Here is a 27,563-nt window from a genome sequence, read left to right as displayed (position 1 = left end):
CTGCAAAACAACCACCTGCCTACCTGCCATCATCATTGCAGACGGAAGAGACCTCGTCGGTTATGGGGGTCCTCCCTTGCGGGGAGGAGATTTATTTGCTATTACATGGGGGAAAGAACGCCGCGACGCCAATGCCCCGAGGCGACCTCAGCCACCTCAACTCATCAACGCTGCAGCGGATACTAACGCCGGAACAACGGCTACGCCGCCACCGGAGACCAGAGAGGGCGAACGCGCTCGCTTACGCTTACAGCACGTTCACGCAGTTCAGGTTGTGGTACGCCTCGTGCAGGCGGGCGATCATCGACTCCTCCGACTTGCGCACCCACACACGCGGGTCGTAGTACTTCTTGTTCGGGGCGTCCGGGCCCTCGGGGTTGCCGATCTGGCCCTGCAGGTAGCCCTTCTTGTCCTCGTAGAACTTGCGCAGGCCATTCCAGTACGCCCACTGCGTGTCCGTGTCGATGTTCATCTTGACCACACCGTTGCCCACGGCCGTCTGGATCTCCTGCGCCGTCGAGCCCGAGCCGCCGTGGAACACGAAGAACACCGGCTTCTCGGCAGCGAGACCCTTCTCCTTGGCCACGAACTTCTGGAAGTCGCCTAGGATCTCCGGGTGGAGCTTCACGTTGCCCGGCTTGTACACGCCGTGCACGTTGCCGAACGCAGCGGCGATCGTGAAGTACGGCGACACGGCGCCCAGCTCGTTGTACGCCAGCAGAATGTCCTCGGGCTGCGAGTACAGCGACGCGTTGTCCACCTCGCTGTTGTCCACGCCGTCCTCCTCGCCGCCGGTGATGCCCAGCTCCACCTCCAGGATCAGGTTCATCTTGGCCATGCGCTCGAAGTACTTCTTGCTGATGGCCACGTTCTCCTCCATCGGCTCCTCCGACAGGTCCAGCATGTGCGAGCTCCACAGTGGCACGCCGTGCTCCTTGAAGTACTTCTCGTCGGCCTCCAGCATGCCGTCGAACCACGGCAGCAGCTTCTTGGCGCAGTGGTCCGAGTGGAGGATCACGGGCACGCCGTAGTGCGCGGCCATGGCGCGCACGTGGTACGCGGCCGCGATGGCGCCCAGGATCGAGCCGTTCTGGTTCTTGTTGTCGATGCCCTTGCCGGCGTAGAACGCGGCGCCGCCGTTCGACGTCTGGATGATGATCGGCGACTTGATGTCGCGGGCGGCCTGCAGAGCCGCGTTGGCCGTCGACGACGACGTCACGTTCACGGCCGGGATGGCGAAGTTGTGCTCCTGCGCGTACTTGTACACCTTCACCACGTCCTCGCCGTTGAGGACGCCGGGCTGTACGATGTCGAGGAGACCCATCTTGAGTTGGTTGGGGGGGGTGGTTGGTTTGGGGGGGGGGGCTTGGGGGGTTCGAAGCGAGATTCGAAATGAGCTCCTCGACTCGACTCGGCTCGGGGGCAACGAGCTTTGGCTGCTTGGTGCGGCTCGCACATAGATAGGGATCCAGGCCGAAACCCGTTTTGATTAGACCCACCCGTTGATGACTTTGTGTGCAATCAAAACGGTGGGGCAAACTCCTCGACGTGCATGAAAAAGGGCGAAGCTACCTCCCTACGGTCTCCAATCAGGGGTAGACCACTTCAGCTTGGTATCTGATGTCGTAACGGGCTCTCACGCCTTGGAACAAGCACTTCCGCTTGCCACTCTCAATGTAGGAGTAGAGAGCAATGAAAAACAATACATTCCGTGCTGTTGCGACGCGCCTCCGCGAGGAACTAATCGTAAAAGAAGCGTTTGCCAGACACTGGAGTTGGCTGGCGATCTACGCGAAGGAGACGTGCAGAAGTATCCCCCTGAGCTACGCGAACTGCGGGAGGTGTTGCGAAAAGAAAGGATAGGAACTCATGCCGGGAATATACAGCAATAGGAGGGACAGATGTTGATCGATGCGTCGGTCGGCTAGAAGCAGAGAGAAAAGCAGAACAGCGAGAAAGGGTTGGGAGGCAACTGCGCAAGCCAGGCAAAAATCGATATTAGAGTTCAATTACAGTAAAATGAATTAAGTCACACAATACACCTCATCTTATTGTTACATGTATTATTGCTAGACACAGGAGTTGGTGTATCGAAGCGTTGGCGCGTACGGCCTGGGATCATCCCTTCTTTCGAGTACATTTCGCTGACTTATGGGTAACGAGTACTGTGCTCGGACTGTCGGGTACCGAAACTTCATTTGAGCTCGCGCGCTGTATCAATTTGCAGCAATTCACTCCACTCTAAAGGTGTTGCTTGTTCCGATAGCATTCACGGACGTAATTAATGTGCTACAAGCACTTTCGGGCAATATTTCTTTTGTTTCCTATAAGACGGCGCTAAAATTCCCTATTAGCTTGCCCACGTCCGCAATGTATGTCGATGGTTTTTCCTGCAGATACATTTGTACTCTCTTCCTGTTCCACCCAGGGTGGCGATGCCGGACTCGACATATTTCTAAGGTCAGTTGGGCTTTTGTGCAATTACTCGGAAGTCGTTGAAGGGTTCGATTCTAGGTAAAGGAATCAGTAACACCATACACCTCACTTTATTAGTGTTGTTAGACACTCTGTGAAGCGTTGTTGTTGTGCAACCTGGTAATTCGGATGAGCGGCGTAAGCATGGCATTCATGGTGTTTCGTGCTGCTACATGTACCATGTCTTATGGCCAATAAAATAGCAACAATAAACAGTTTACCTCCGTATCGTGACGGCGAAAAAAAAAGCATATCCTGTGTGGTTTGTGCGCAAATATACTATGAGCGCGTGCGTAAATGGAGTGGCAAGGGGGCTACTATTGATGTAAGGCATTGAGGACGTGTAGCAGACGTAGGCTCGTCGTGGGGATACGTGTATAACACTGGCAGAACGCATGATACCAGCGAGGGAGGTGGAACGCAACACTAATGAGAGCTCTTCGGAGCTCGTGGCCGTCACACTTTAGGGGAGACGGTGTAGCCATATAGGCATCTAGATACGGGACGAGCAGAATGAGACGATAGTCGACGATGTCGTAGGATGCCACAAGCCAAAGAAGTTAACAGGCAACAACGGCCGTTTACGTGATACTTGCTGAAAGCTGAGGAGCCTGGAATCGAGTGGCGACATCTTGCTAGTTCTCGAAGGGTGCCGCCTGGCGAAGCCTCTATAAATGCACCGGCAGCTTAAAATCTCAAAACGTGTTTTGTTCAAGACTAGACAATGTGATGAGAAAGCCCATTCGACGAGATTTTCGATGGCTATTGTTTTTTTTATCAGAGTATATCGCTTAATCAATCGCCTCACCACTACTTAAACATGCGTATCGGACGCATTCGTTGCATTGCAATTTCGCCGTACGATCGAGTCCATCGCAATGCTGCCAATGGCTCCCACGATATATTATATCTATACTGAGTATCTCTTCATATTCATCGCTACCACCGTTTTTACTATTCCTCACGCGTCTGCAACAGTGCAGTTGTCGGGATAGCAATGCACCAAGGAATGAGGAATAAACTAGCGTCCTTTTACCGAGAGTTATCGCTTCAAAAGTGTCAACAGGGCACAGCAGCTTGACCCAGCGAAAGTGGGCTACCGGATCTCGAATTTCCCAACGCTCTCCCCCGAGTAGGTCTCCATCAACTAAATAGGCATTTGCCATGATCAGTGGATGGCTCGCCAATGGGTCAACCTTGCTCTCGAGTGCAGACCGCTGCCGTGACCGTATACAAGCGCCGACACCACCAGAAAGTGCCATAGCGTCCGAAAATTGGCGCTCGTACATGTGATGCACCTCCGAATGCAGAGCGCGAATGCAGAGCGCCACGGAGGCCCCGGCGCTTCTCGGCTGTCAAACCACGCTCATGCTTCCTCCCCGTCCTGTAAATATCACGTCGAGATGACAGCCCGCCACAAGTTGTGGCACCACGGCTAGCCGGCGTGAGGTGCACGGTGCACCACATCGCCTCAGCGGGCCGCGGGTCGCGAGGCAAAACCCGTTCGAGGGAGCTGACAAGGCTTTGTCACACGAACCCATTCGGGTTGAAGAAAAATGCGCGCATAGTGAAACCAAGTGTAACGCGATTGACGCGAATCAAACCGCGCGTTTTTCTGTAAAAGTAGCGGGCGCGACCCGGGCTCTCGCCGCTTGCATGGAGCGCGGGCCGGCGGCGGCGAGCGCCGCGGAGCATGTGTGCATGCAAGCTGGCGACTAACAGCGACACTAGCCGCGCGTGTTTCTTTTCCCGTGCGTGGCACGCCCGCGACCAGCGCTTTCGGCTGGGTTTAACAGGGGGGGGCTCGGCAATGAGCAGAAGCAGGCCTTGGGACAGGATGGCGGATACCGCCCTAAGATCGCATCAATTGCTGCAGGTGATCAATTGAGCGAAGGTTTGCTAACACGGATGCGCGAAGCATGTTTCCCACCGATAAACGCTGCTGCAGTGCGAATTCCTCCACCAACGTGCTTGCCTGGGTCATCTGAATCTTCAGATACAATTTTCCTGCCAGAGCGCGCCTGCTGTGGCTTCGGCGGCTTGATTGCTTGGGGCAGATCATGTTCGACACGTCATGGTCTCCACTATAAGGTTTCCCAGGTAATGCGAAATATCATGACGTCGTCCCAGCTGACGTACGCGGCCCCGTGACGCAAAGAACCCTCGCTCTTGGTCTCGTTGCCCCCGAGCCGAGTCGAGTCGAGGAGCTCATTTCGAATCTCGCTTCGAACCCCCCAAGCCCCCCCCCCCAAACCAACCACCCCCCCCAACCAACTCAAGATGGGTCTCCTCGACATCGTACAGCCCGGCGTCCTCAACGGCGAGGACGTGGTGAAGGTGTACAAGTACGCGCAGGAGCACAACTTCGCCATCCCGGCCGTGAACGTGACGTCGTCGTCGACGGCCAACGCGGCTCTGCAGGCCGCCCGCGACATCAAGTCGCCGATCATCATCCAGACGTCGAACGGCGGCGCCGCGTTCTACGCCGGCAAGGGCATCGACAACAAGAACCAGAACGGCTCGATCCTGGGCGCCATCGCGGCCGCGTACCACGTGCGCGCCATGGCCGCGCACTACGGCGTGCCCGTGATCCTCCACTCGGACCACTGCGCCAAGAAGCTGCTGCCGTGGTTCGACGGCATGCTGGAGGCCGACGAGAAGTACTTCAAGGAGCACGGCGTGCCACTGTGGAGCTCGCACATGCTGGACCTGTCGGAGGAGCCGATGGAGGAGAACGTGGCCATCAGCAAGAAGTACTTCGAGCGCATGGCCAAGATGAACCTGATCCTGGAGGTGGAGCTGGGCATCACCGGCGGCGAGGAGGACGGCGTGGACAACAGCGAGGTGGACAACGCGTCGCTGTACTCGCAGCCCGAGGACATTCTGCTGGCGTACAACGAGCTGGGCGCCGTGTCGCCGTACTTCACGATCGCCGCTGCGTTCGGCAACGTGCACGGCGTGTACAAGCCGGGCAACGTGAAGCTCCACCCGGAGATCCTAGGCGACTTCCAGAAGTTCGTGGCCAAGGAGAAGGGTCTCGCTGCCGAGAAGCCGGTGTTCTTCGTGTTCCACGGCGGCTCGGGCTCGACGGCGCAGGAGATCCAGACGGCCGTGGGCAACGGTGTGGTCAAGATGAACATCGACACGGACACGCAGTGGGCGTACTGGAATGGCCTGCGCAAGTTCTACGAGGACAAGAAGGGCTACCTGCAGGGCCAGATCGGCAACCCCGAGGGCCCGGACGCCCCGAACAAGAAGTACTACGACCCGCGTGTGTGGGTGCGCAAGTCGGAGGAGTCGATGATCGCCCGCCTGCACGAGGCGTACCACAACCTGAACTGCGTGAACGTGCTGTAAGCGTAAGCGAGCGCGTTCGCCCTCTCTGGTCTCCGGTGGCGGCGTAGCCGTTGTTCCGGCGTTAGTATCCGCTGCAGCGTTGATGAGTTGAGGTGGCTGAGGTCGCCTCGGGGCATTGGCGTCGCGGCGTTCTTTCCCCCATGTAATAGCAAATAAATCTCCTCCCCGCAAGGGAGGACCCCCATAACCGACGAGGTCTCTTCCGTCTGCAATGATGATGGCAGGTAGGCAGGTGGTTGTTTTGCAGCGAGGTGGTCAAGGTCAAGGAAGGAGGTCATTGCGGCTGGTGGTCCACTGCTGGAGGGATCTTTTTGAAGCGGGTGGAGGTGCATACAGGCGAGCAGCAGACAGCAACGATAATGCAGACAAGGAAGTGCTCGAGTTGCAAGCAGGACTTTCAAGTTCATCCACGGCAAGCACCTCGTCGCCATTGCCGAGTGGAGTGGAGTGCGACTCTCACTCCCCTCCACTCGGGACGCTCGCACTGTGCGAGCGTCCACGTCATCGGCGCGGCCATACTGAGCGCAAGAGGTCCGTCGAACATGTCTGTGCGCTGCTGGATCGCGACAGCCATCCTGAGCGGCACGCCATGCCGCAGCACCCAGCTTCGCTGACAAGGTTCCAAAACCACCACAAATGCCTGAAAAACACCATGCACGCTGACAAGCACAATACAGTCAAACCTGTTTATATGAGGCCCTGTTGGTGACCATCTACTACAATGACTCATATAAAATGGACTCAGTTAAAACAAATTATGTGGTGCACGTAAAGAAATCGTGCATATAGTTCGCTGCCGCTTTGCCTTCACCGTAGTCTCTCGAACCAAAGCAGTCACGGTCTGTAAAGCTCTTCGTTCTCTGTCAGTCTGCTCTCCGCATTGCAGCAGAAATGCAGCCAGCTCCATGCAGTGTCTCAGAGCAGTGGCAGGTTGAACTGCGGGTTCCTGTTCCTCCTCTTCCTCCTAAGCGCTCCGCCAGCTCATGCGCCTTCAGCAGGAGCATGTCGTCCGCCATCGCCGTTTTAGCTTCGTTCTGAAAGAAAAATTCCCTCAGTTCCCGCTCGAACTGAGGGAATTTCACTCGGCGCCGCTTGGTCGCACTCAGATCGACGTGGCTGAAGTAGGAAGAAGGCAGGTTGCGCAGTCGGGCGAGTGTGGCACGGCTGACCCGGGCCTTGAAAGTTGCGTAGATCCACTCGGCGAGCATGGGGTTGTTCATGCCAGGATTCTGCTTGAGCTTTAGGTGCACTTGAAGGTTTTGTTCTAGCGTCAGACAGGTGCGAGGAGACATGGCGAGCGAAGAAGGCTTGCAGTAGGCGTTGAGTGTTGAGCAGTGGTGCGTTGAAGAGTGTGTGGCCGTGAGCAGTGTGAATCAAATAAACAGGTGAGACCTAATTTGGTCCCCAAAAATGTGGCTCATATACCTTGTATGCATATAAACAGAGATCATACAAAAACTAAGTGAAATATTTGGTAGCGACAAAGCCTGCATCAAATAAACGGCATGGCTCAAATAGAGAGGATCATATAAACAGGTTTGACTGTACCACGTGTTTTCACCACATCAGAACATTCACAGCCACCACAAAATCACAGGGGACCACAAGAATTTATAAGCAATCATCCCTTCTAGTGCGCACCAACACAACCGAAAGTATTCATCCAATCGTATACCTCTATTTTAAAGATTTTACCCAACCACATCACGCACTCCGTGGCCTAAAGTACAACTTGACTGGTCGCGCTCGTCCGAGACCTTGCTGCTTCAAACTCTCTCTACTTTCAAACAAGTGCATTCTCGCCTAGACCCCTCCCACTCGCTTCTCGACAATGCCCCGCCCGTACGCCTGGAACCTGCTCTGCAGCGGTGTTTCGGCCGAAGACGCCGCTCTCCTTCTCCAAGGAATGAAAGCGTGAAAGACTGTCAAGAGCCAGCTAATGTCGTGCGCGGCTTGCAGCAGCGGCACTCCGCACTCTATGCGCTACAAGGTGCTGCGCTGCGCCTGCAAGCACTGCACGGACGTAGTTCCCTACCTGGTCTGCCCGTGGCGGCTGAAGCTGCACGTCTGCCAGGAGACCGACGTTGTCGACATGCACGAGCTGGGCGAGCACCATTCGCGCGCTCGAACGCCGTCCAAGTCGTGCATCACGCCGCAGCAGCGCGACTTCATCAAGGAGATGGCCCGTGAAAACCTGATGCCGCTACGCATCCGACACGCTTTGGGACGCAAGTTTGGTCTCCGTCCTGCCGCGCTACCTAGCCTGCGCTCAGTGCAAAACATTGTGCACCACTTTCGTCGATCGCGGCTGGGCGGCAACGACAAGCGCAAGTCGATTGTGGAGGCGGTGCGGGCCTCCGCATTTAGTGGACGTGAAGGCGACCACGACGCCTTTACGTTCACTAATGCGTACGATACCTCTGGTCTCCCCGAGATTGGAAACGGCTCAGATGCTCGGCCGTTCTTGGTCGGCATGACTCCTGCGCAACGCCGCGCGGGACGCGAGCACCTTTGTGCTGCACCTCGACGCTACGTTCAAACTGAACAGCGTCGGTTACCCGGTGCTTGTCTGCGGCATCACCGACGCCACCAGAGCCTTCCACCTGGTGGCGCTCTTCATCACGTCGCAGCTCCAGTACGAGCACTTTGAAGCCGCGCTCGTTGCGTTGCGCCGCGTGTATGCTCGGGTCAACGGCGCCGAGTGGCAGGTGAAATTCGTTCTTGGAGACGCAGACAAGGCACAACACAAAGCCTTCCGCAGTGTCTTCGCCGACTGCTCATTTACGTACCTCATGTGCTTCTACCACGTAGTGGCAAAGCTGCGCGAGAGGACTCGCGGATTGAGCTCGGAGCTCTCTACATTAGTGTACAAGGGCGTCTACGACTTGCACTTCACGCAGAGCAAGAGCGAGTACGTGGACCAGAAGGCGACCATGCTTAAGGAGTGGGCTGGGCACGCAGACCTCGCCGCCTTCGCCACGTACATGAAGTCCCAGTAACTTCGCGAACTGGCAGTGCTTTCTTACGCCGCCTGGGTACGCCACCACCAACAACCCGGTTGAGCATTTCAACCGGGCGCTGAAGCGTGACTACACGCATCACCGCGAGCTGAAAATGGGATTGCTGCTTGCACAGCTACTCGCATGTTGCGGCCACCGCTCCATGGCGTTGCCTCGATTCGCGCTCGCGCCTGCCTGCGCAAGGACGCTCCAGACCCGCACACGTGGGCTTCGTCACCGTGGCCTGCTAAGCGAAAACGTAGTCACCAGACCCAGCATCGACTTTCTCCTTGGTGACGCCGACCCAGAACTGGTACACGTGCGTGCACTGCCTCCCGTGAGGACGTTCGTCCCGGAGCTCAACCGTGCGAGAGAGGACATGGCGATTTCCGCCCAGTTCGGCGTCCACTACGCGCGCATGGAGGTCGAGGGCCAACCTCGCACTGGCTGGCCGGTCGATCTTCGGGCTTCATACTGTCCCTGCAAATACCACTTCAAAATGGGGTACTGCTGTCACTTACTGTGTGCCCAGCAGTCCCGCAGCGTTGTGGACGAGTCTGGCGAGGAAATCCTTGTAAACAGGAAGCGAGTTCAAAACGCTGGGCGCCCGCAAAGTATTGGCCACGCTCTCCGGCGTCTGTAGGTAGCAATGATAATAACACACGTTTGCAGCGCTCACATATCCATTATGCTTGCCATTATCTACACAGTAACAGACTAAACCACACATACAGAACGCATCATGTTAACGACGAAGAGATAACACCCCGGAGTAAAGCGTCCACAACAGCTATTACCTTATTGCACTTACGAGATGGTGTCTCGATCCTGCAGCAACCAACATGACGCTCATCGCGTGATGCAGGCAGTCGTCCGGGCAGGCAGCAGCGTCGTCTGCGAGCAGCAGGCAACCGACGCCGCACTCCAGTCCAACTCCAGGCGCTGGTCGCGCCAGCCGCGCGCAACATGCCACCGACGATACTTCTGCCCTGCTGTCCACGCGCAGCAGTCCACCGACGACGCGCCCCACCCGCGCTGCAGCCACCGACGACACTCCGGCTCCGCAGGCAGCGGCCCACAGACGACGATCTCCACGCCTCGCTGAAGGCCGTCCACCCAGCCGAGTTCTTGAATGGGGAGCGGGGAAGGGAGGGAGCTTTCGGGAGGTGAGACACTTAAACCTAGACCTAACGACAAGTTGCGACTGACTGACAGGATGCGCCGATGAGCCGTCTCTGTCATGGTGCTGAGCTGGATCCCATTGTGTTTGGCAGGGATCGTATGGTGTTTATGATATTTTGTGAGCTTCGCTTACACAGCGACGCAGCGGTGCAGCAGCAGGTGCGAAGTGATCAACGACGAGCATGGCCGCAATGGCGCTCGTCCACGCTGGTGTGACAAAATGGCGATCTTCCACTCGTCCTGGAGGACGTAGACGAGACCGCCAAAAATCAGTCCGACCAGTCACTCAATCGAGATCCATCATCTTCCTCACCACACTGACGTTATCTCATTTTTTTGATCCGGAAAATCTTATTTTCTGGATAGACAATTTTAACTTGGGGAATTTGCAATTCAGTCAGGTTTTTGGGTGGGTATTTTCTATTCGGTCAGGCGTTTGCTAATCAGTCAGGACTTGTGAAAGTCAGAATTAGGAGAGCTCTACACTTAGAACGGCTAGGCGGTTGCAACCGACGCCCTTCCAGCAGCAGCTCGAATTATCGTGTCGTGTACCAAGAACCTGTTGGCACTTGTTGGCAAGAACCCGAGTCATGGGGGATGCAGACGAAGATATGGAGCTAGCCGTCGGCATGGAATTCGCCAGTATCAAGGAGCTAAAGGTTAGTGTTGCGCGGTACTGCATATCTCGTGGTTTTGCCCACAACAAGCCCTCAAACCGACGCGACTTCTTGAAGGTGGTGTGTTCATCGCATATTGAGTGTCCCTTTCAGCTTCGAGGATCTCTGTCTTCGAAGACAGGGGTTGTGCGGATAACATTTCTGGATAAAGCTCATTCCGCCACGCACGTTGCACACACCGCCTTGCGGCAGCGCCAGCCATCTCAAGTAAGCCTGGATTTCTTGGTGGAAGTTGTTCGCGATTGCATGGCGTGTAATCGGGATGGAAAGAGCGCGAAGCTAGTTGTGAACTGGGCGCGTAGAATGTACGGGCTCACCATTTCCTACAACGCGGCTTGGCACGCGCTGAAACAGCTACATGAGGGCTCCGTTCTAAGTCTCCAACAAAGCTACCAATTCCTACAAAGTTATTTGGACATGTTCGTGACGAGTAACCCAGGATCAGTTGCGCATTTCGAATGAACCACCAGCAACACGTTCGAGCGCCTGAGTCTCATCTACGGCATTTACAACGACACGCTTCAGTATTGTCTACCTATTATTGCATTAGACGCCTGTCATTTGCGTGGTGCGGACCACGGAACCCTCTACGTGGCGTCCACAATGACCGGTGCACACGACATTTTAGTCATCGGAGTTGTCATTTCGAATGCGGCTGAGCGTGGGTAGGCTTTTGCGGCACGTGTTGGAGGCTTTGCCTTGTGTGAACAATATCTTTGGGCTGTTTTATATGAGCGACTGGGATAAGGGTGTTACTCCGGCCGTTCGTCGTGTTCCGTGTACCAAGATACGGCATTGTGACCTCGAATTCTGCAGAATCGGTGAATAGCAGCATTGGCGAGTTTAGGAGCGGGTCTCACCTGAAGGTGATTGCTGGGATAAATCAAATGGACATGCGGAAATCCTTTGAGGGTACCTTCTTTTTCAGGTCACAGCCAGCTCAGGTCACACATGGTCACATGCAAAGTCGTGTAAAGTGCCATATGAAATAACCGTGTGTATTTCAGATGTTGTTAATCGTTGTTACCTAACTCGTCGGCGAGGATCGCGTCTTGAATAGCTGCGCGCCGAGATGCTCTCTTGTTGCGGCGCTTTGCCTCAGCAGCCCTTCGATCGGCAGCGCGGACCCTGGCGATAGGAAGAATCGGGTGCGACCACCGCGCTCGACCTACCAGGAGCCCGTTTGCTCCATAGCGCAGTCGATCGATACGTACGGGCCACTCTCCATCTGATAACTGAGCGACTTGAACATCACTATCGCTCGAAACATCTTCGTTGCTGCCGTCGCTGCTTGTGAGCTCTAGCTCCATATCGGAGCCTCTGTCATCACCAGCAACGTTGATGAGTGTCGGCTGCCATTCGGCCTCGTCACTGCTGTCCGCGTCATTGATCACAATAACCTCGCGTTGCTGGGCTTGATGTGTCGTGGTAGATGATCCCGTGGAAGTACCGTTATCTTGTTGTGGAGAAACGTGCTGCCCGGCTACTAACGGAGCCTTCACACCAATTTGCAGCTTTATGAATATGAATAATTTGTATGATTCTTTAAAAAAAATAAAATAGGAATCCGCGGCAAAATAAGCTAGTATAACGCGCGCCACAGTAACTTGAGCAGCAATAAAGTGCGCCGTTGCAACAACAACCGCTGCAAAGTGACTAGCTGTGTAGCAAAAACCGCGGGAACGTGGGCTTAACCCCTATTCCCGGGCCGCTAGGCCCGGGGCCCGCCGCCACCCGAAGGGTGGCCGGTGGGCCGCCGCTTTTTTTTTGGGAACAGTCGTTATTTGTTTTCACATGGGCAAGAAGGCGTCCGCAGCACTCGTTGCTGTGCGGGACGCCATCGCCCTGAGGAAGTTCTCTCCTGAATTGCAGCTTCCCGAGAAGAAAAAGGACTCACTTTTCTCCTCATGGCACGGCCACCCTACGCTCGCCTGGGTCCCGGAGTGCCTTCGCACTAGCCGCGTTCCAAAATGCGTTGTTGAGGGGTGTCTGTGTGAGCCAAAAGTGAAGGAGTATTTGCAGCGGTACGTACACGACGTCGATCACAAAACTGTTTTGTATTATGCAAGGTATCGCTGTACAGGGCCTCATGCAACACGCACATTTTCAACTATCGACGATGAGTATCTAGCATCATCACCATAACTCTTGCTAGCATTCCCTTACCTTCTAACCTATCAAACGGGTGTATCACGCGAGCTGTTTAACCTTGTTTATGATAGCATGCTAACGACAAGAGGCATATCTGGGGCAAGCAGCAGTGTCACCCGTTGTCGTCAGAGACGCTATAATGCTCTCTTATCTGTTGCAGGTGTCGAGGTGGAGAAGCGAAGGCAAAAAGAAGCAAACTATTCGCCTCCTATGCTAGTGTCATTGGAGCAATACATGGAAGCGAATGCATGTCTTGATGATGAGGCTCTTCAAAAGATATGGCTGACCCAGACTGAAATATGCTCTCGTTTGCTTGAAGCCCACATGACACAGTGCAAAATCAAGCGAGTGATTTGTCTAGATCATTCGCAAAAGTTTTGCAGCAAACTCAAAGTATTTGGTGCTCAAGGTAAGAAAGATCAATCAAGCGAGGTACGTATGCTACTACTTGCCCAAAATGAAATAGGTCAAATTGTTGCTCGTGGCCTGACGTACTCAGAAAATCACGCTGAAACTGCGGCAATTCTTAAACCTGTGACCGCGCAATTAGCGTCAAAACCACTTGAATCTCGCTTCTGTATAACCGACCACGCCAACGGCACACGGAGCCTCATTGACAAGGTCTTCAACAGTGCATTGGTAGTCAAACAAGACCCTTTCCACGTCATCCAAAGGTTCACAGAGAATGTAAAGGATCACGTCATGCGGGGATGGCTAGCGACTGAGCTGTCCTCTGCTATTTACACGGCCGACCACAAAATACGAGAGCCCGAAGAAATGGCTACACTGTTTTCAACCGCTCTGGGCAAGATTCCAGCTTCAAGCCTCAATGTCAAAGAGCCTGAGTGGCAAGGATGCATAGCTAGCAACCTGAACCAGATCCGAGTAGGAGATTTATTTGTTGGCGAGGCTGAATACGTCGAGAATGGCGGCAGGGTACGAGTACTTTCGACTAGTCAGCTCGAAGCAGTTCATTCCAAACTCCGCAAGCTCTTAGATCGTATTGTATCGTACGAAACGGGCCTTCGTAGACTCGACATCTTCCTCTTGCAGGTAATTGCATGCAGATCATATTCTACTATATGCGTATCTAATGCTGTGGTGTCTAGCACAATTTGAAAGTAGGGGCCAAGTTCGGAAGAAATCCTGAATTTTTTGAGTTTGACTTCTTGACGATGTGCCTTGCTGCTGTTTTGGGTCGCGAGCAATTTCCTGCCTCTCCTCAGCTGGAGTTCATGTACGAGCTAATTACGCGCCAAGGTTCCAGTTTGTGTAATCCGTCGTATCGTGCTGGAGCACCTGCGAAGTTATGCGGATTCGTTTGAAAAAAATACACCTGAAAAATGGAGGATGATCTTCGAGGAATTTCAGCGTATCAAACCTGGGTCGGCACTGTCCATCAATGCTCTCCGCTGTCGCCTTGAAAATCGGTCCAAAAAGCGGAAGGTGTCACCAGCAGCTCAGTCCGATGCAGCTGCTCCCAACTTACTCCGAAGAACCCTCTCCGCGCAAGAAGATGACAATCCAGACACAGCCAAACGCACCAAAAGACTCCCGCAGCAGTGATCAGCACAGGGGCTACGTCCCTGCGAAGCACTCGAAACAGTCAGCGTGTAAGAGCTGCTACGAGTTGAGACGAAGATGCGGTCCATCAGGCAACAACAAGTACTGTAAGTACAAAGCTCAGAGTGGGAAATCAATCAGTGCATATTTTACGTCAGCTTAGGAAGGCTCTACATGACCAACAACACAGAACAAATGAATACAACTGATCAATTAGTCCGCTTAGAACTATTAGATTACGGTAGTAAATATCACAGTACCTTAAGTGCAGCGAGCAAACCTCGACGTCAGGGCGTCAGGAGCCGAGCGCGCACGTCTGGAGCTGCTTGGTGTACGTGTTGAAGTCCTCGTCTGAGTCGAGGTACAACACGGGACAGTGCTTGCGATTCAGCATTAGCCGCAGCTAGCGACGGCACTCACAGTCGCCGTCGTTAGGCTGGAGGCGCCCTGTAGCGATACTTCCAACCAGGTTTTGCTATCCATCGTTATCTTGGCCATGCGCCTGCATCATATAATAGTACAGTAACACACGTCATGATGCCGCAGAATATAGCGATGCAACAGCAGGGCCTCCGAATATGGCATTTTTATTTAGTAGGTTGGGCGTTGCTGAATAAATTATCCCCTGACGCTCCTACCAATACAACAGTACATTATGGCAGTGCCCCCAACGCACCACAATAAATAATGCCATTATGAAAAGCATGAAGTCTATTAACAAGACACCAGTTAGCTTATCATCTAGCTCAAATTGTCCACAGTCGTTGCATCCCAGTACGACCGATTCTGGCGGAGAAACAAAATCGTCTCAAGCGTGCGTGGCAGCAGGCCGTGTCGTTGGTGACCAAACGTCACCCGAGCAATGCTGAAGAAGCGTTCCACCACGTTCGACGTGGGTGGGATGCTCTTCAGCTGCTCATACTTGACACGGTCCTGTGCAAGCCGCCGGCGCTTCCGAAGACGCTCCACGAACGACGCGGCTGGATCCTCCTCCACTTCACTCGCGGCCGCGTCGTCCGGTCTGGCAGCTTCGTAGGGCTGCAAAGCGGCCTTTTCAGCACGCGTCAGCCGCTGCGCCTTCCCGCGGAGAACGCGTACACACCCAGCCTCAAAATCTGGGCTGTGCACAATGTTGGCCCGAGGCCCTGCAAAATAAAAACCATTATACAATTGTTAGTGAAAATATTAAACACAAATTTAACAGTTATAAACTTACCAATGTAGCGCCCATATTGTGGCTTGACAGCGATCAGCTCGTCGAACCACTCGCGAGCGTCCAGCAGGTCGACGTCGTGGCCTTGAAGGGCCTTCGAGACCGACTCGATGTCGCACAGCTCCTGGTACAATGCCCGCAGTCGCTTGTTCATCGCCAGCGGCGGCAGCAGGTCCATGAGGTCGTCGTCTTCGGCGTCAAGAAACTCGAGGAGCTGGAGGTAGCGCCGTACCATCTCGAACGTAGAGCCCCAGCGCGTGTCCTGGCGAATGACAGGCCGAAGTGGCGTTTTCAACCTATTTTGTAAAAAATTACAAAAGTACACAAATGTGTTAGAGACATATTGACACACCACACATACACATTGGCGCTTACCGTAGTTTGGCAGATTGGGTGAGAGTACGCAATTTATCATGAGCGCCTGCACAACAGCCAGGTCCTCCTCATGCGACGCCATGTCCGCCTGAACAGCAAGGTTCAGGCGGTGGCTTGCGCAACCAACAAGCGGCACACTCATAAGAGTTGCCAGCCGCCGGTTTAAGGCGCAGTTGTCAGCCACGAGGAAGCGACACTGCGCAAGCTGTACGCCGTAATCGCGCGGCAGCGTGGTCGCTAGAAACTCGAGATGGCCCTGCGCGGAGAGATCGTCGTCCAGCGCGTCCAGCAGCGGGGCCATGCTGAGTAGCGTTGTCTTGGGACAGCCGGTTACCTCATAGCACGCGAACACGGCGATGTAGTGCTCAGATGCGTGTGTCCAGCCGTCGAGCATGATGCCGAAGCGTGCTGGGAGCTCCGACGCAATCGAACGCTCGACGGCGACGACGACCCCGTCCATGCCAGCCCGCAGCGTTTCCTCCGAGATGGGGTCCAGGCTGGAGTAGCTGAATAACATCCATAAAGTATAGTTGTTAGTTTCCGTAGTAATGTAAACACAATGACCTTATGCATACACGTACCGCCGAGCTTCTCGGCTCTCACAAAAAGGGAGTGGCAGGTTGCACATGACAATCCAAACCATCCAGCCGTGGAGGTTGAGCGCCGAGTGGCGGACGAAGTTCACGAGGGAGCCTGTCTCCGCCGTCGTAGCGTCGAGCATGACGGTCTCGTAGCCAGGGTGCTCCCGCCTGCTATGTTGCATCAGGTTGGAGTACCCGTTCCTATGATTTTGCTTCCGAACCGTGCCGCAACGGCAACGGAAATACTCGAGAATCACCTCGTCGTTCTCGTCCCGACACGGGCGGAAGTAAAACCCCGAGACTTGGGAGTTCGTGTAGATAGGGCGAGGGGGGGGGCGGATAGCGCGAACCATGCTGGATGAGGTCTTGGAGGCTTGAGAAGTGAAAATTAAAAAGTGAGCGCTGCCAAATGAGCTGCAACTAGCAACGCAGACAACCAGTGATTCCAGTTCTTCTGAACGACTGGAAGCGAGAAGATGACTGGTAAAACGCTAACATTATTATATAAGGGTAACTGTCATAAATTATGTAATATCACAAAGCACATCAATAAATTATCACGGTAGATGGCTGAACCCGCCGAAATGCGTAATTTATTGTTATTTTCTGAAATAATGTTATTGACAATGCTATTTTCGGAGGCCCTGTGCAACAGTGAGCTTCTCACCTTCAAAGACTTGCTACCCTTGGCCCGCCTTCTTCCTCGTCGCGACAAGCGTCTTCTCCTTAGCTTGCATGCGTACGCACGCGTTCTGTGGCTTAGTAGCGCGCCGCCTCTCGTATTGTGGGGCATGTCGACGAGTCCGCCACTTCAGATATGCGGATAGATGTCATGAACCTCCCCGTGTGGGTTCATTTAGTTAAACTATTAATAGAGGGTGTGTCACTTTAGGACAAGTCGGGACCCACGGGACATTATGAAGGACAGCTGGTAGATGGTCGCCGATGCTGGCATTTGGTGACGATTGGTCGCGGGACAATCCCGAGAACAGCGGTCAAGCCCCCCCCCCCCCCGGAACGTGGAGATGGGCAGCCACGGGAACATTAACAGCAGGAACTTGAATTGCTGGATCGCCACCCGCGTTTGTAGGAACAGTAGATACGGTAGCTGCCGTTACCGGATCAGCAACGTCAGGGGCTCCAGCAAATTGGGTCGTGGGTACGGATGCCTCGGAAACGCGAGCCATAGGATCTGGTGCCGCCGTCCCGTCGTTGAAGTACTCGTGCACTCGTCGTGGCAAGATTTCCCCGCGGACGCGAGAAAAAAACAGTCTTAACTGCTCAGGATAGTCTGCAGCCTGGAAACGATGATACATATATCTTCGCAGTAGTAGCTTCGTTTTTCCATTGATAGAGGAATTCGGCGGCTTCAGGGCGCGGCATTCTTGAAAGAAGCGGGTGCGGCTCATATTCTTCTCTATAGCTCGGGTGCGCTCGTGTGTGCTGTCGAGATTGGAACTGAGAGCATTTTTCGCGTTCACCATTCTTCGGTGTCGTGTCCCAATTGTGATGGGGCGAGACATATTCTAGAATATTTTGACATCCGATCTATTGCACACAACAATATTTCCCGGGTAAACAAGAAGACCACCGACGTTAGCGTTATCGCCGTCACGCTATCGACATCAAGGGAGATTCCGGCGTCTGCTTAATCGCCGCCGATACAGCAGAGATGCTGGCGATAGCTTAATCGCCGCTGGCGGCCATGATCACAGCCAAGAAGATGATTTGCGAGCTTAATCGCCGCGAGTCCCCCTGGAAGGAATGGAACATGCGGGTTGCGTGCTTAATCGCCGCGAGTCCCCCTGGAAGGAATGGAACATGCGGGTTGCGTGCTTAATCGCCGCGACTCGTCCGAGAGGTGATGCCATTCGAGCTTAGCTGCCAAGAAGGTGCCCACCGCACGCAGTGGTGCCATCTAATCCAACAGACGCTTACGTGGATTTGTAAGTGGATGTATATGAAAGGGTGCATGGCACGGATTGAAAGTATGATCTAGGAGGAAGTAACCAGCACGGCTCCGACCAGGATGAATTATACCAGCACGTCCTGAGTGCCGATAAGGTTAGTCGTAATTATCCTGTCTGTTTTTAATGGCCTAATTATGCCTTGGATGTGGATGACCCTATTTCCGCTGTGCCTGTTCTTATCTATTGGTAGATACAAAGCTTCATGAAGCTGTTTGTACTACGTCTGCTCATATCGTTTGGAAAAGTATTTTTATTAGCTCGCGCGCTTCCAGTGCAGGTGGTATCACTGACGGTACTTTCACTTCGTCCAAGGGCGAGTTGGGATGAAGGTGCATTCAGCGCTTTGGGTATTTGCAGCTTCAGCGGGGACCAAGCGCGCCAAGAAATACGCTAAAGAGCGAGGTTCATTGCCCCCTCACGAGCGTTGTCGTCGGGACAGCAAGTGACTACTGGGCAAGGGCGGGCTGCGGCTAAGACGGGCGTGGCTCAAACTACGTTCTGCAACGCGAAGACAACTCATGGCGGCAACACCCGACCTCGAATTCAAGGGAAGTGTATCAGGCATTCTTGATGAGCGAACGACTCGTCCGCGACGGAGCAAGGGAAAAGCCGCTACGGGCAAGGCATTGAACGGACCGCGTCCTGTGAGAAAGGGGTGCAACGAACCTTCAGAGGCGGATGTTGTGAAGGGCAACGCTACTACAGAGAAGACATCAGCGGTCTCTCCGATGCCGATCGACCCTCATGATAGTCAAGCAGTGGTGAGCACTCCTTACGAAGAAGTCGTCGAGCGCCAGTCCTATGGGTCCTGTTCAAACGACCAAGATCGAAACGTGACGAACACTCAGCAAGAACTAGCAATCGACGTCAGCACTCCGATGCCGATCGATCCTCAAGAGAGTCAAGCTGTGGTGAGCACTTTTCACGAAGAAATCGACCCTCAAGAGAGTCAAGCTGTGGTGAGCACTCTTCACGAAGAAGTCGTCGAGCGCCAGTCCTATGGGTCACCAACAAACGACCAAGATCGAAACGTGACGAACACTCAGCAAGATCTAGCAATCGACACCAGCACTGACGAGGATACTGCGACAGCTGAATCTGATTTCGTCATCAACCAGAACCTCGAAGTTGCAAACAAGTTCTTAAGCCGATTCAAAACTGCGCGGTCTGGCTACCATGAGACTGTGATCAAGGAGCAGCGCGTGTTCGCTCAAATCGCATACGATTCTGGAAACATGACTGGCGTATTAAACGCCTTCATGAAGAGTGCTGAAGCTACAGCTCAACTCGCTCGATTCAAGGACCGTGCCGGTACACCACATGAAGGGTTTGTTGCAGTCGCCTCCCGCATGGAAGACTTATTCGCCGCATTTGGCGGAATGCTCCGGTTTGATCCGGACCCTGAAGCAATGGACGACGGGCCTAGCGTGGAATTCGCACAAGCCAGGATTCGATCTGCCAAACGCAAATACCAGGTGGCCTTGAATGAGCTGGTCTCGCAGCAGCCCAACATGGATGACCCGGATGTGCCACTGCTCAATAACAAGAAGTTCTTTGGTAAGATGAATTAGATTCAACTCAGCGTAAAACCTATCAGAACATTATGGGTTTTAAAACAAATGCAGTTTATTAAGCTACCATGCAAATATTCTTACCGTTGCGGATGGTTTCACTCATCGGCTTGAACCACTCCGACATTGGTGAGTCCACGAGGGCCTAACATATCGGTGTTCCGAGCAACAAGTCGTCGATCACTGTTTCGAAGGTATACCTGGGACTCTCGTTCACTAATATCATCCGTATCTTCTACTTTCACCTCTTCGTCCGAGCTCGTGTCATCATCAGGAAGCACAACTGCCTTGGGTAACGCAATCGGGGGGCGTCTGGGAGCGGATGCTCTTCCGAATTCCACGTCATTCTTGAAGTTAGCGTACTTGCGCGCCAGCTTTTTGATCCCCGATACGAACTCCGGTAGACTGGGGTGCGAACCTCTGAAGACGGCGTTGAGTTCTCGATTGAACCGCTCAAGAGGGTTATTCGTTCGACTTACCAACTCTTTTGAAAAGGGTTGGACATTCCACAGATTGGGCGGGAATCGTACAATCCATGTGCGATGGAAATAACGCCAAAATTGGCCCCACTTCGGTTCGGAAAGAGCAATGTTCTTAGCAGCGCATAGCGACGAAATCTTACCCTTGACCCACGTAATTCCTTGTTTCTTCACTTTCGCTTGGGGAATCACCGCCAGCATGTCCAAAACACCAGTCTTCATGGCAATCTTGCACTCTCTGTCGGGGATTCTGTACTTCTTCATTTTCCGTCGACATGCCTGTTTGAAATGAAACAAACAACCGATCGGGGCCGCGTCAGGGAAATGCTGGCGAATAGATCGATCATCCCAGCTTCAAAATCGGAGTACACGTACTCTGGATTCATCGAGTAGTCTGTCGCGTCCACCACATGTCGGATAGCATGGAAATACATCTCGTACTTTGAAGTGCACAGGACAAATGCGGCCGGATAGTACCCCTTCGTAGCTCGATCATAGGCCGTGAACACGACGCACTGTTTAAACTTGGGAGGGACGCAGCGAAAAGTGCCATCGAGGAAGATGGACGTCTTGTTCTGCTTAAGCATGTCCAGGAGGACTGGGTGCGCCCATCCAATAAGCCTCTCACGTTGCTTCGCGGCTCGGTCAAAATATGAATAGTGGAAAAGCCAAAAGCTTGTATCCGTTGGACACCGACTGTCATTCAGAACCTGAGACCAGGGTGGAGACTCGATCTGCCCGTACACGGATCCCCCAAACGCCTCTGCTCGCGCTCGGTTCACACGACGAAGGACCTTGTCCCTCGATAAACCCACGTAAGAACAGTTTACGTCTTGATCACGGTAGAATTTAGAGCGAACATCTTCCCATATTTCACTTCGAGTTGCAGTGGTTGTCACCGCCAGATGGTCAACCTCGCGCTTCATCGCCTCGGTGACATTAGTAGTGGTAGCAGTTCCTGCCGTGGATTCGTCGCTTTGAATAGCACCACGCCCACAGGTATGCTCAACGAAGTTGGTGTAGCATTCTAACCCGAGCCGAAACTCGCATCTTCCCGGACACTCTGTGGAGCGCTATCCGCTGCAACGGTACGTGACTTTGACCCAGGTTTTGTTGGAACGCGTGTACTTGTAACCCCCAATCCAGCGAGTAGTCCAGCCTGTGCGACGGCCGCCACACCTACCGCTGCCAACGATACCATCTCCATCACCTAGGGATGTGACCCCATTGACTTGCTCGCTCGCGACTCCACCATCCGCGCCTTCGTTGCCAACCAAGTCGTACCAAAGCCGAACTCGTATTCTTCACGGAAGAGTTGCTCCGCTATTTCAATAGCATCTTCGTCCGACCTTGCCCCTAAGGCCGGGATAGATTCGCTCTCGGATGTAATGGGATTTAGCAAAAGCGCCAGCGTATGGTTCCGATTGAGTGGGGCCACAGACTGATTTTCTTCCACACGGGTCGCCATTCCATAATCTTGGAGTTGTTGGTTCGGTATGTCCACCGCAGGCGTCTCTGGATGTAGGCAGAAAAACATTACGATTTTAGGCTTGATTTGATCCAGGTCTCATACGAGGGCATGTATACCCTCGCCTAAGGCTGCCTGCCGGGAGATACGCGTACTGCGGCGCGAGGCTGTCGTTCTCACTGCGGATGATTGCCTGGGGTTCTCCTGCTGTTGCGATTGACGCTGCTGTCTTTGCCGAGTTGAGCGTAGCCGGCGCTGCATTGCGATTGAAGGCGTGGTAAATCACTAATGAAGCCAAACGGATAGGGGCGCGTTGGTTACGATTTTGGCTCTGGTTCGATCCAAACGAAATACTTGTCGTTGGTTTCAAAATTTACTTCACGTACGTTACGTTCCCTCCAAAGCTCAAATATGCCGTGAGTTTCAAAACTGCTGCTAGTATTAGTACTCGCTGGAAACAGAGGCATTACCGCCTCGTGTAGGAATACATCTGCTAAGTTGACGCGTGACCTAGTGTGACCTGACCTGGGGATGACCTGTTTTGGGCGCTTCCCCTTTGAGCTTCAACAGAAATACATCCGTCACGATGCGATGGACATCATACCCTCCGTTTTGACCAAACTGAACGCCAACAAGAAAGCAGGTCGTGAACGGCTTGTGGTGTTACAGGGAGATGGAAAATTTGACGTTGCTCGAAAGAATGGCTTGTACTGGGTAGTAAACCTGGACGCTAACCACTGCACCTGCGGTCCATGCACGCACGGGTACTGATACCCCACCCAGAGCTGTGCCGCTCTCCAAAGCCAGCATTTGTCGGTGCTAGCATCGGTCGCGCCGTATTACCGATATGGATGTCTGCAATCCGTCTTTGCCAGGTTGATGAACCCAATCGATATCGAGTCGGCATTGGGGGACGATACGACAGAAGGCCCTCAATCATATCGCAAGGCTGGACGCCCAAAAAAGCCAAAACGCGTACGCAGGCGTGGAGAAGTTGTACCCGAAGATTCGCCGATTGTCTGTTCACGTTGTAAGGAGAGGGGTCACAACATTCGGGCTTGCGAAAGAAGACAACAACTTAAGCAGTAACGACGGATGGAATTGTAACATATTTCACTCTCTTGTTTCTTTACGCTATATTACAATACAAGTACATATTGACAAACTCTTTCACCTGTAGCTTTCCCTGTTGACCACGCGGACGGACCGTCATGGTACCCATTCCTTTTGGGTTGTAGAAATGAAGTGGCTGTCCGGCTTGATCATGTCGTCGTACCATTAGATCCTTGAAAGCCTTCGCGTTTCTCAGCTCACCGCACACTAGCGATGGGCCACGTCAGAGCCCCTGACCACCACAACACTGCTACGCGTTCTGCGTGCGCTTATCCGTCTCTGTGTCTCACCCTGCTGCTGCTGATTTTGTTGCACAGCCTCCACGGCAGCCTCCAATACAGGTCTTTGGTGCGGGACGACTCGGAGAGCTCTCCTGATTCTGACTTTCACAAGTCCTGACTGATTAGCAAACGCCTGACCGAATAGCAAATACCCACCCAATAACCTGACTGAATTGCAAATTCCCCTTTTAACTTCTTTAAGACGAGTTATCCATTGCATTCCGACGTTTTTTTGGAGGTCAGTCGAAACTTGAGCTTTCTCAAATGTATTGTGGCTTTCATGGGAAATCGGGTGGTCCAAGATCCGATATATCGGGCCCGATTTGCTGGAGGGCTCCGATTTAGTAGGAGGGGCTGAGGGAAGCAAACTATATCTGGCCCGATTTGCGTCTGGGGGCTGCGAGTTGCGAAGCAGGGGCCAGAAATACCGCTTTTCGCCGGCAAAAGGGACCGCCGCGAAAACATGTCTGGGGCCCTCTCAGATCGGCGTGGCACGAGGTTGTAGCGGCCGTAGATGATCACACAGGTGATTTAGCTGGTCATAGTGCTACGAAGTGGCTATATACAGTGTACTACTTTCTCCAATGTCTTGCAGTTCTAATGCGTCATGAGAGGTGAGGAGGTATGACCCACTTGGAATGCCTCCCCTCTGAGCCTTATGCTACTAACTCAGGTCAGATATAGCTAAATTGGACGAACCGATCATGTAGGAGCTCCATTTTATATAAATCGGACTCCGAGATAACACGTCAAATCGGGCGGCAAAATAGTTGAAAGCCACAATACTCATAATGATATATTTTTGGAATACGTTAAAAGCAGAAAAATGCCAAGTATACTGTAAGCCTAGTGAGGGTTTCCAGTGAGTGGCAGAGATGCAATTCCCAATCTCCGATACAGCCATGACCCAGCAACAACACAAGCCCCAGGCGACTACAGGCAATTCGATTAAATTATTTCGAACAACCTTGTTAAATTGTAGGTTACACCAGGGATACAAACAAAAAGAGAGGTACAAGGACAGTCCAGTGTACAAGAATGAAGTACATGTAAGTTCATGGAAGCAGGTACAGCAGTTGTAATGCTTAGATTCAATGGTGAGGTTATGTTTTGAGTATGCAATGCTGCCAAAGTTACGTAAGTTACACTATGGCTACCTCAAGGTTACAATGTGATTTTTCGCTTACGATGTGGCAGCATCTCGACAAAGTCCTGGTTGCCCTCACTCGGATGCCTTGTGTAACGGGGTTACATGGAATAGTGACCCTGTCACTATTCAGGGATGGCTACATCGGTCACTCCCCTGGATAGTGACCCAAGTGGCCTCAGAGCCAACAGATACATTTTGTATGACACAAACTATAGGGAACTTAGGATTTGTATGCAGGCCAAATCTGTACCAACCTATAAATACATTCAGTCTTAGATCTACCGCTTTTCAAGTCAAGTCGTCCCCTTCAGACCAGGGACACGTGAACGGCTGTTCACTTGGAGTTTGTATACTCGTGCTTCCTCTGTTAAGAAGTGCTGTGTGCCCCGTCACACTTGGTAGCACTTGTAGTCAATCCTACGCCTACGCGGGTAGATTGGACTACCTGAATCATCTGTGGTCTCATCGAGTGAGCCAAGATGGATCGTACGGAGTTTCCCCATCTGAACGACTCGCAGTACGAGTCCGTTCGTAAGATGGCAGGCATCTTTGGGACAGATGCCCTGCGTAGCTTAGCGGCGGCGACGCCGGCTGAGCAGGTTGAGCGTATCAACGCGTTCGACATCTACGAGCGAGGGCTCATTGCCCACGTTCAAGGGCTGCAGGCCACTGCGGCCGCGCCGAAGCCGGTGCAACCGAAGCCCCTGCGGCTGAAGGTTCACCCCTTCGAAGGGAAGGAAGGAGAAAACCTTCACTTCTGGGTTCGAGAGGTTGAGCTCGATGGACGCGGCTCTCGTCTCGGACGAGCGACTCCGTGTCGCCTTTGCGCTCTCCAACCTTAGTGGTCGCGCTAAGAGTTGGGCGTATACGCGCGAAGCGACGACGGCTGGATGCTTCGCATCATGGTCCCAGCTGTGCGAGCAGCTGCGGGCCGCGTTTCTTCCGGCGAACTACGAGTACGGCCAGCGTTCGCGCTTCCTCGCCTGCAAACAAGGAAGGTGCGAGCTGCATGAGTACATCCAGGAGATGCGAGTGCTCACTGCCTCTTTGGTGGGGAACCCCCTGCCTGGACACATCAAGGTGACCGTGTTCATGGACGGTCTGCGTGTCGGTCCTGCCCGCACGCAACTGTTCCGTGCGCAAGCAAACACTATGGAGGAGGCGATTCAGATCGCCCTCCAGGAGGAGTACAGCCACAAGCAGGCTCGTACCCCCGCCACGGTATGGCAGAGCAACTCTGCCTCTGGCGGTGCGCCGAATGGTAACTCCGGCAATTGAGCGATCAACGGGCCGGTTCCCATGGATCTGGGCATGGCCGAGCAGAGCGACATTCGTTGCTACGGCTGTGGCAAGCTTGGGCACATGAAACGTGCTTGTCCCGTGGGAGGACTGAAGAAGAAGTTCTCTTCGAAGCCCTTTGGCTCTAGGGGTCGCTGGCAGAAGCCGCGCCCCAGGAACCAGGGGAACGCCGGACACCAGTAGGGACGGGATACTGGGGAAACACTAAGTCTTCATGAGGGGCGTGCGGGTGGCGCACGCCATGGGGACTTAGCCCCTGAGAGTCTCTGTACTCTCGAAGCGGAGAAGGGCAGCGGTGGGCTGCTTGTGGTGCACGCGAGTGTACCGGGATACGATCATCCCTTGAGAATCTTGATCGGCTCTGGGGCGTCCAAGAACTTTGCGCGCCGCCAGACTGTCGCACGCAATCGCGACAAGTACGCCGATGCGCTACGAGGCAGCAAAGGCAACGGGCTGGTCTCGGTAAGACTGGTCGACGGTACGGTGGTAGAAGTACCTCGGGTCCACATGGACCTCACTGTCAAGTTCGAGGACTTCGACAGCGCGCAGCCGTTCTTGGTCCTAGACATGGACAAGTACGACTTGATCCTTGGCATGCCGTGGCTGGAGAAACACGAGCCTTGGATCGACTGGCGCGGCAAGACCATCGGGGCCAGCCGTCCCCCACGCTCTGACAGAGCTTTGGTGAGTCATGTTCCCACCTCTGGCATCAGCGGGGGCGCCCGCGAGGGCCGCCAGGGCGCAGCAGCGTCTAATGAGTTCTTGGGGTCCGTCGAGACTGACGACGACTCCGACCGGGCCGGACAGGGCCTGAGAGTGGAGGTGCCGGACAGCACCTACCAGGTGGGTAACGTAGGTCCACACGCGGGTAACGAAGTACCGCAGGCAGCAAGGGCTGCTGGAGAAGGCGCCGCTGGCGTTGGCGTGGGTAACCAAGTTCCACGCGAGGTCACTCAGACCGTAACTGATGAGGAAGGCACTGCAGGCGCTTCCGATGTGGGTAACATAGTTCCACAGGAGGTCACTCAGACCATAACTGATGCGGGAGGCGCTGGAAGCGCTCGCAGACACCGATCCCGCGCAAGGACGTGTTGCTCAACAACATGGCCGGCTGCACGCTGTATAGCGCGCTGGACCTGGTGGACGGATACTACCAGATCCTGATGCGCGAGAGCGACATCCCACTCACGGCTGTGAGCACGCCGAGCGGTATGCTCTGGGAGTGGCTGGTCATTCCTCAGGGGCTTTCTAACGCCCCGGCAACGTTCAATCGCTTGGCCACACAACTGTTCCGACCTTTACGTGCGTTCACACAGACGTACTCTGACGACATCTTCGTCCACAGCCGTGCCGAGGCAGGCCAGACGGCCATGGAGCTGCATCTCCAGCACCTTCGACGTGTGTTCGAAGTCATGCGGGCGAACAAGCTGTACGCCAACATCGACAAGTGTGTGTTCGCAGCTGAGGAGATCAAGGTCCTGGGCTGCTTCGTCAGCAGCGCCGGGGTCTGGGCGGACCCGGAGAAGGTGAAAACCATCGCGGCTTGGTCGCCACCTCGGTCGCAGAAGGACCTACGACAGTGGTTGGGCCTCGCCAACTACCTGCACAAGTATAGTGCAGGCTACGCCGAGCTCGCACGGCCCTTGTCGGATCTCCTGA

General features: G+C 53.9%; 9 protein-coding genes across 9 annotated transcripts; 4 read left to right on the top strand and 5 right to left on the bottom strand.

Annotated features, from left to right (window-relative positions):
* Positions 1-37: 37 nt before the first annotated feature.
* On the bottom strand, positions 38-1,379 carry PHYSODRAFT_284520 (hypothetical protein). The gene has a single exon (XM_009518818.1). It carries the CDS (start codon positions 1,322-1,324, stop codon positions 248-250), a length of 1,077 nt encoding a protein of 358 aa, XP_009517113.1. The 5' UTR covers positions 1,325-1,379; the 3' UTR covers positions 38-247.
* Positions 1,380-4,700: 3,321 nt separating this feature from the next.
* Positions 4,701-6,042, top strand: PHYSODRAFT_284519 (hypothetical protein). The gene has a single exon (XM_009518817.1). The coding sequence runs from the start codon at positions 4,756-4,758 to the stop codon at positions 5,830-5,832; it is 1,077 nt and encodes a 358-aa protein (XP_009517112.1). The 5' UTR covers positions 4,701-4,755; the 3' UTR covers positions 5,833-6,042.
* Positions 6,043-6,695: 653 nt separating this feature from the next.
* On the bottom strand, positions 6,696-7,124 carry PHYSODRAFT_323293 (hypothetical protein; the record flags this gene model as incomplete). The annotated part of the gene is made up of 1 exon (XM_009518816.1): positions 6,696-7,124. One exon carries the CDS (start codon positions 7,122-7,124, stop codon positions 6,696-6,698), a length of 429 nt encoding a protein of 142 aa, XP_009517111.1.
* Positions 7,125-7,810: 686 nt separating this feature from the next.
* Positions 7,811-8,831, top strand: PHYSODRAFT_261215 (hypothetical protein; the record flags this gene model as incomplete). The annotated part of the gene is made up of 2 exons (XM_009518815.1): positions 7,811-8,241; positions 8,381-8,831. 2 exons carry the CDS (start codon positions 7,811-7,813, stop codon positions 8,829-8,831), a joined length of 882 nt encoding a protein of 293 aa, XP_009517110.1.
* Positions 8,832-8,946: 115 nt separating this feature from the next.
* PHYSODRAFT_476013 (hypothetical protein) lies at positions 8,947-9,474 on the top strand (the record flags this gene model as incomplete). Its single annotated transcript, XM_009518814.1, has 1 exon — positions 8,947-9,474. One exon carries the CDS (start codon positions 8,947-8,949, stop codon positions 9,472-9,474), a length of 528 nt encoding a protein of 175 aa, XP_009517109.1.
* Positions 9,475-9,680: 206 nt separating this feature from the next.
* Positions 9,681-10,073, bottom strand: PHYSODRAFT_323291 (hypothetical protein; the record flags this gene model as incomplete). Its single annotated transcript, XM_009518813.1, has 1 exon — positions 9,681-10,073. The coding sequence occupies one exon, from the start codon at positions 10,071-10,073 to the stop codon at positions 9,681-9,683; it is 393 nt and encodes a 130-aa protein (XP_009517108.1).
* A 4,795-nt stretch (positions 10,074-14,868) lies between these two features.
* On the bottom strand, positions 14,869-17,260 carry PHYSODRAFT_284516 (hypothetical protein). Its single transcript, XM_009518812.1, has one exon. The coding sequence runs from the start codon at positions 16,507-16,509 to the stop codon at positions 15,469-15,471; it is 1,041 nt and encodes a 346-aa protein (XP_009517107.1). The 5' UTR covers positions 16,510-17,260; the 3' UTR covers positions 14,869-15,468.
* A 1,801-nt stretch (positions 17,261-19,061) lies between these two features.
* Positions 19,062-20,114, top strand: PHYSODRAFT_294819 (hypothetical protein; the record flags this gene model as incomplete). The annotated part of the gene is made up of 1 exon (XM_009518811.1): positions 19,062-20,114. The coding sequence occupies one exon, from the start codon at positions 19,062-19,064 to the stop codon at positions 20,112-20,114; it is 1,053 nt and encodes a 350-aa protein (XP_009517106.1).
* Positions 20,115-20,172: 58 nt separating this feature from the next.
* PHYSODRAFT_323288 (hypothetical protein) lies at positions 20,173-21,519 on the bottom strand (the record flags this gene model as incomplete). Its single annotated transcript, XM_009518810.1, has 4 exons — positions 20,173-20,259; positions 20,315-20,534; positions 20,969-21,225; positions 21,304-21,519. 4 exons carry the CDS (start codon positions 21,517-21,519, stop codon positions 20,173-20,175), a joined length of 780 nt encoding a protein of 259 aa, XP_009517105.1.
* Between the last annotated feature and the right edge of the window lie 6,044 nt (positions 21,520-27,563).

This window comes from Phytophthora sojae (genome assembly GCF_000149755.1).
Source record: "Phytophthora sojae unplaced genomic scaffold PHYSOscaffold_1, whole genome shotgun sequence".
Lineage (NCBI taxonomy): Eukaryota > Oomycota > Peronosporomycetes > Peronosporales > Peronosporaceae > Phytophthora > Phytophthora sojae.
Note: the sequence above shows the minus strand (reverse complement) of the source record. Positions and strands in the feature narration are given on the sequence as shown.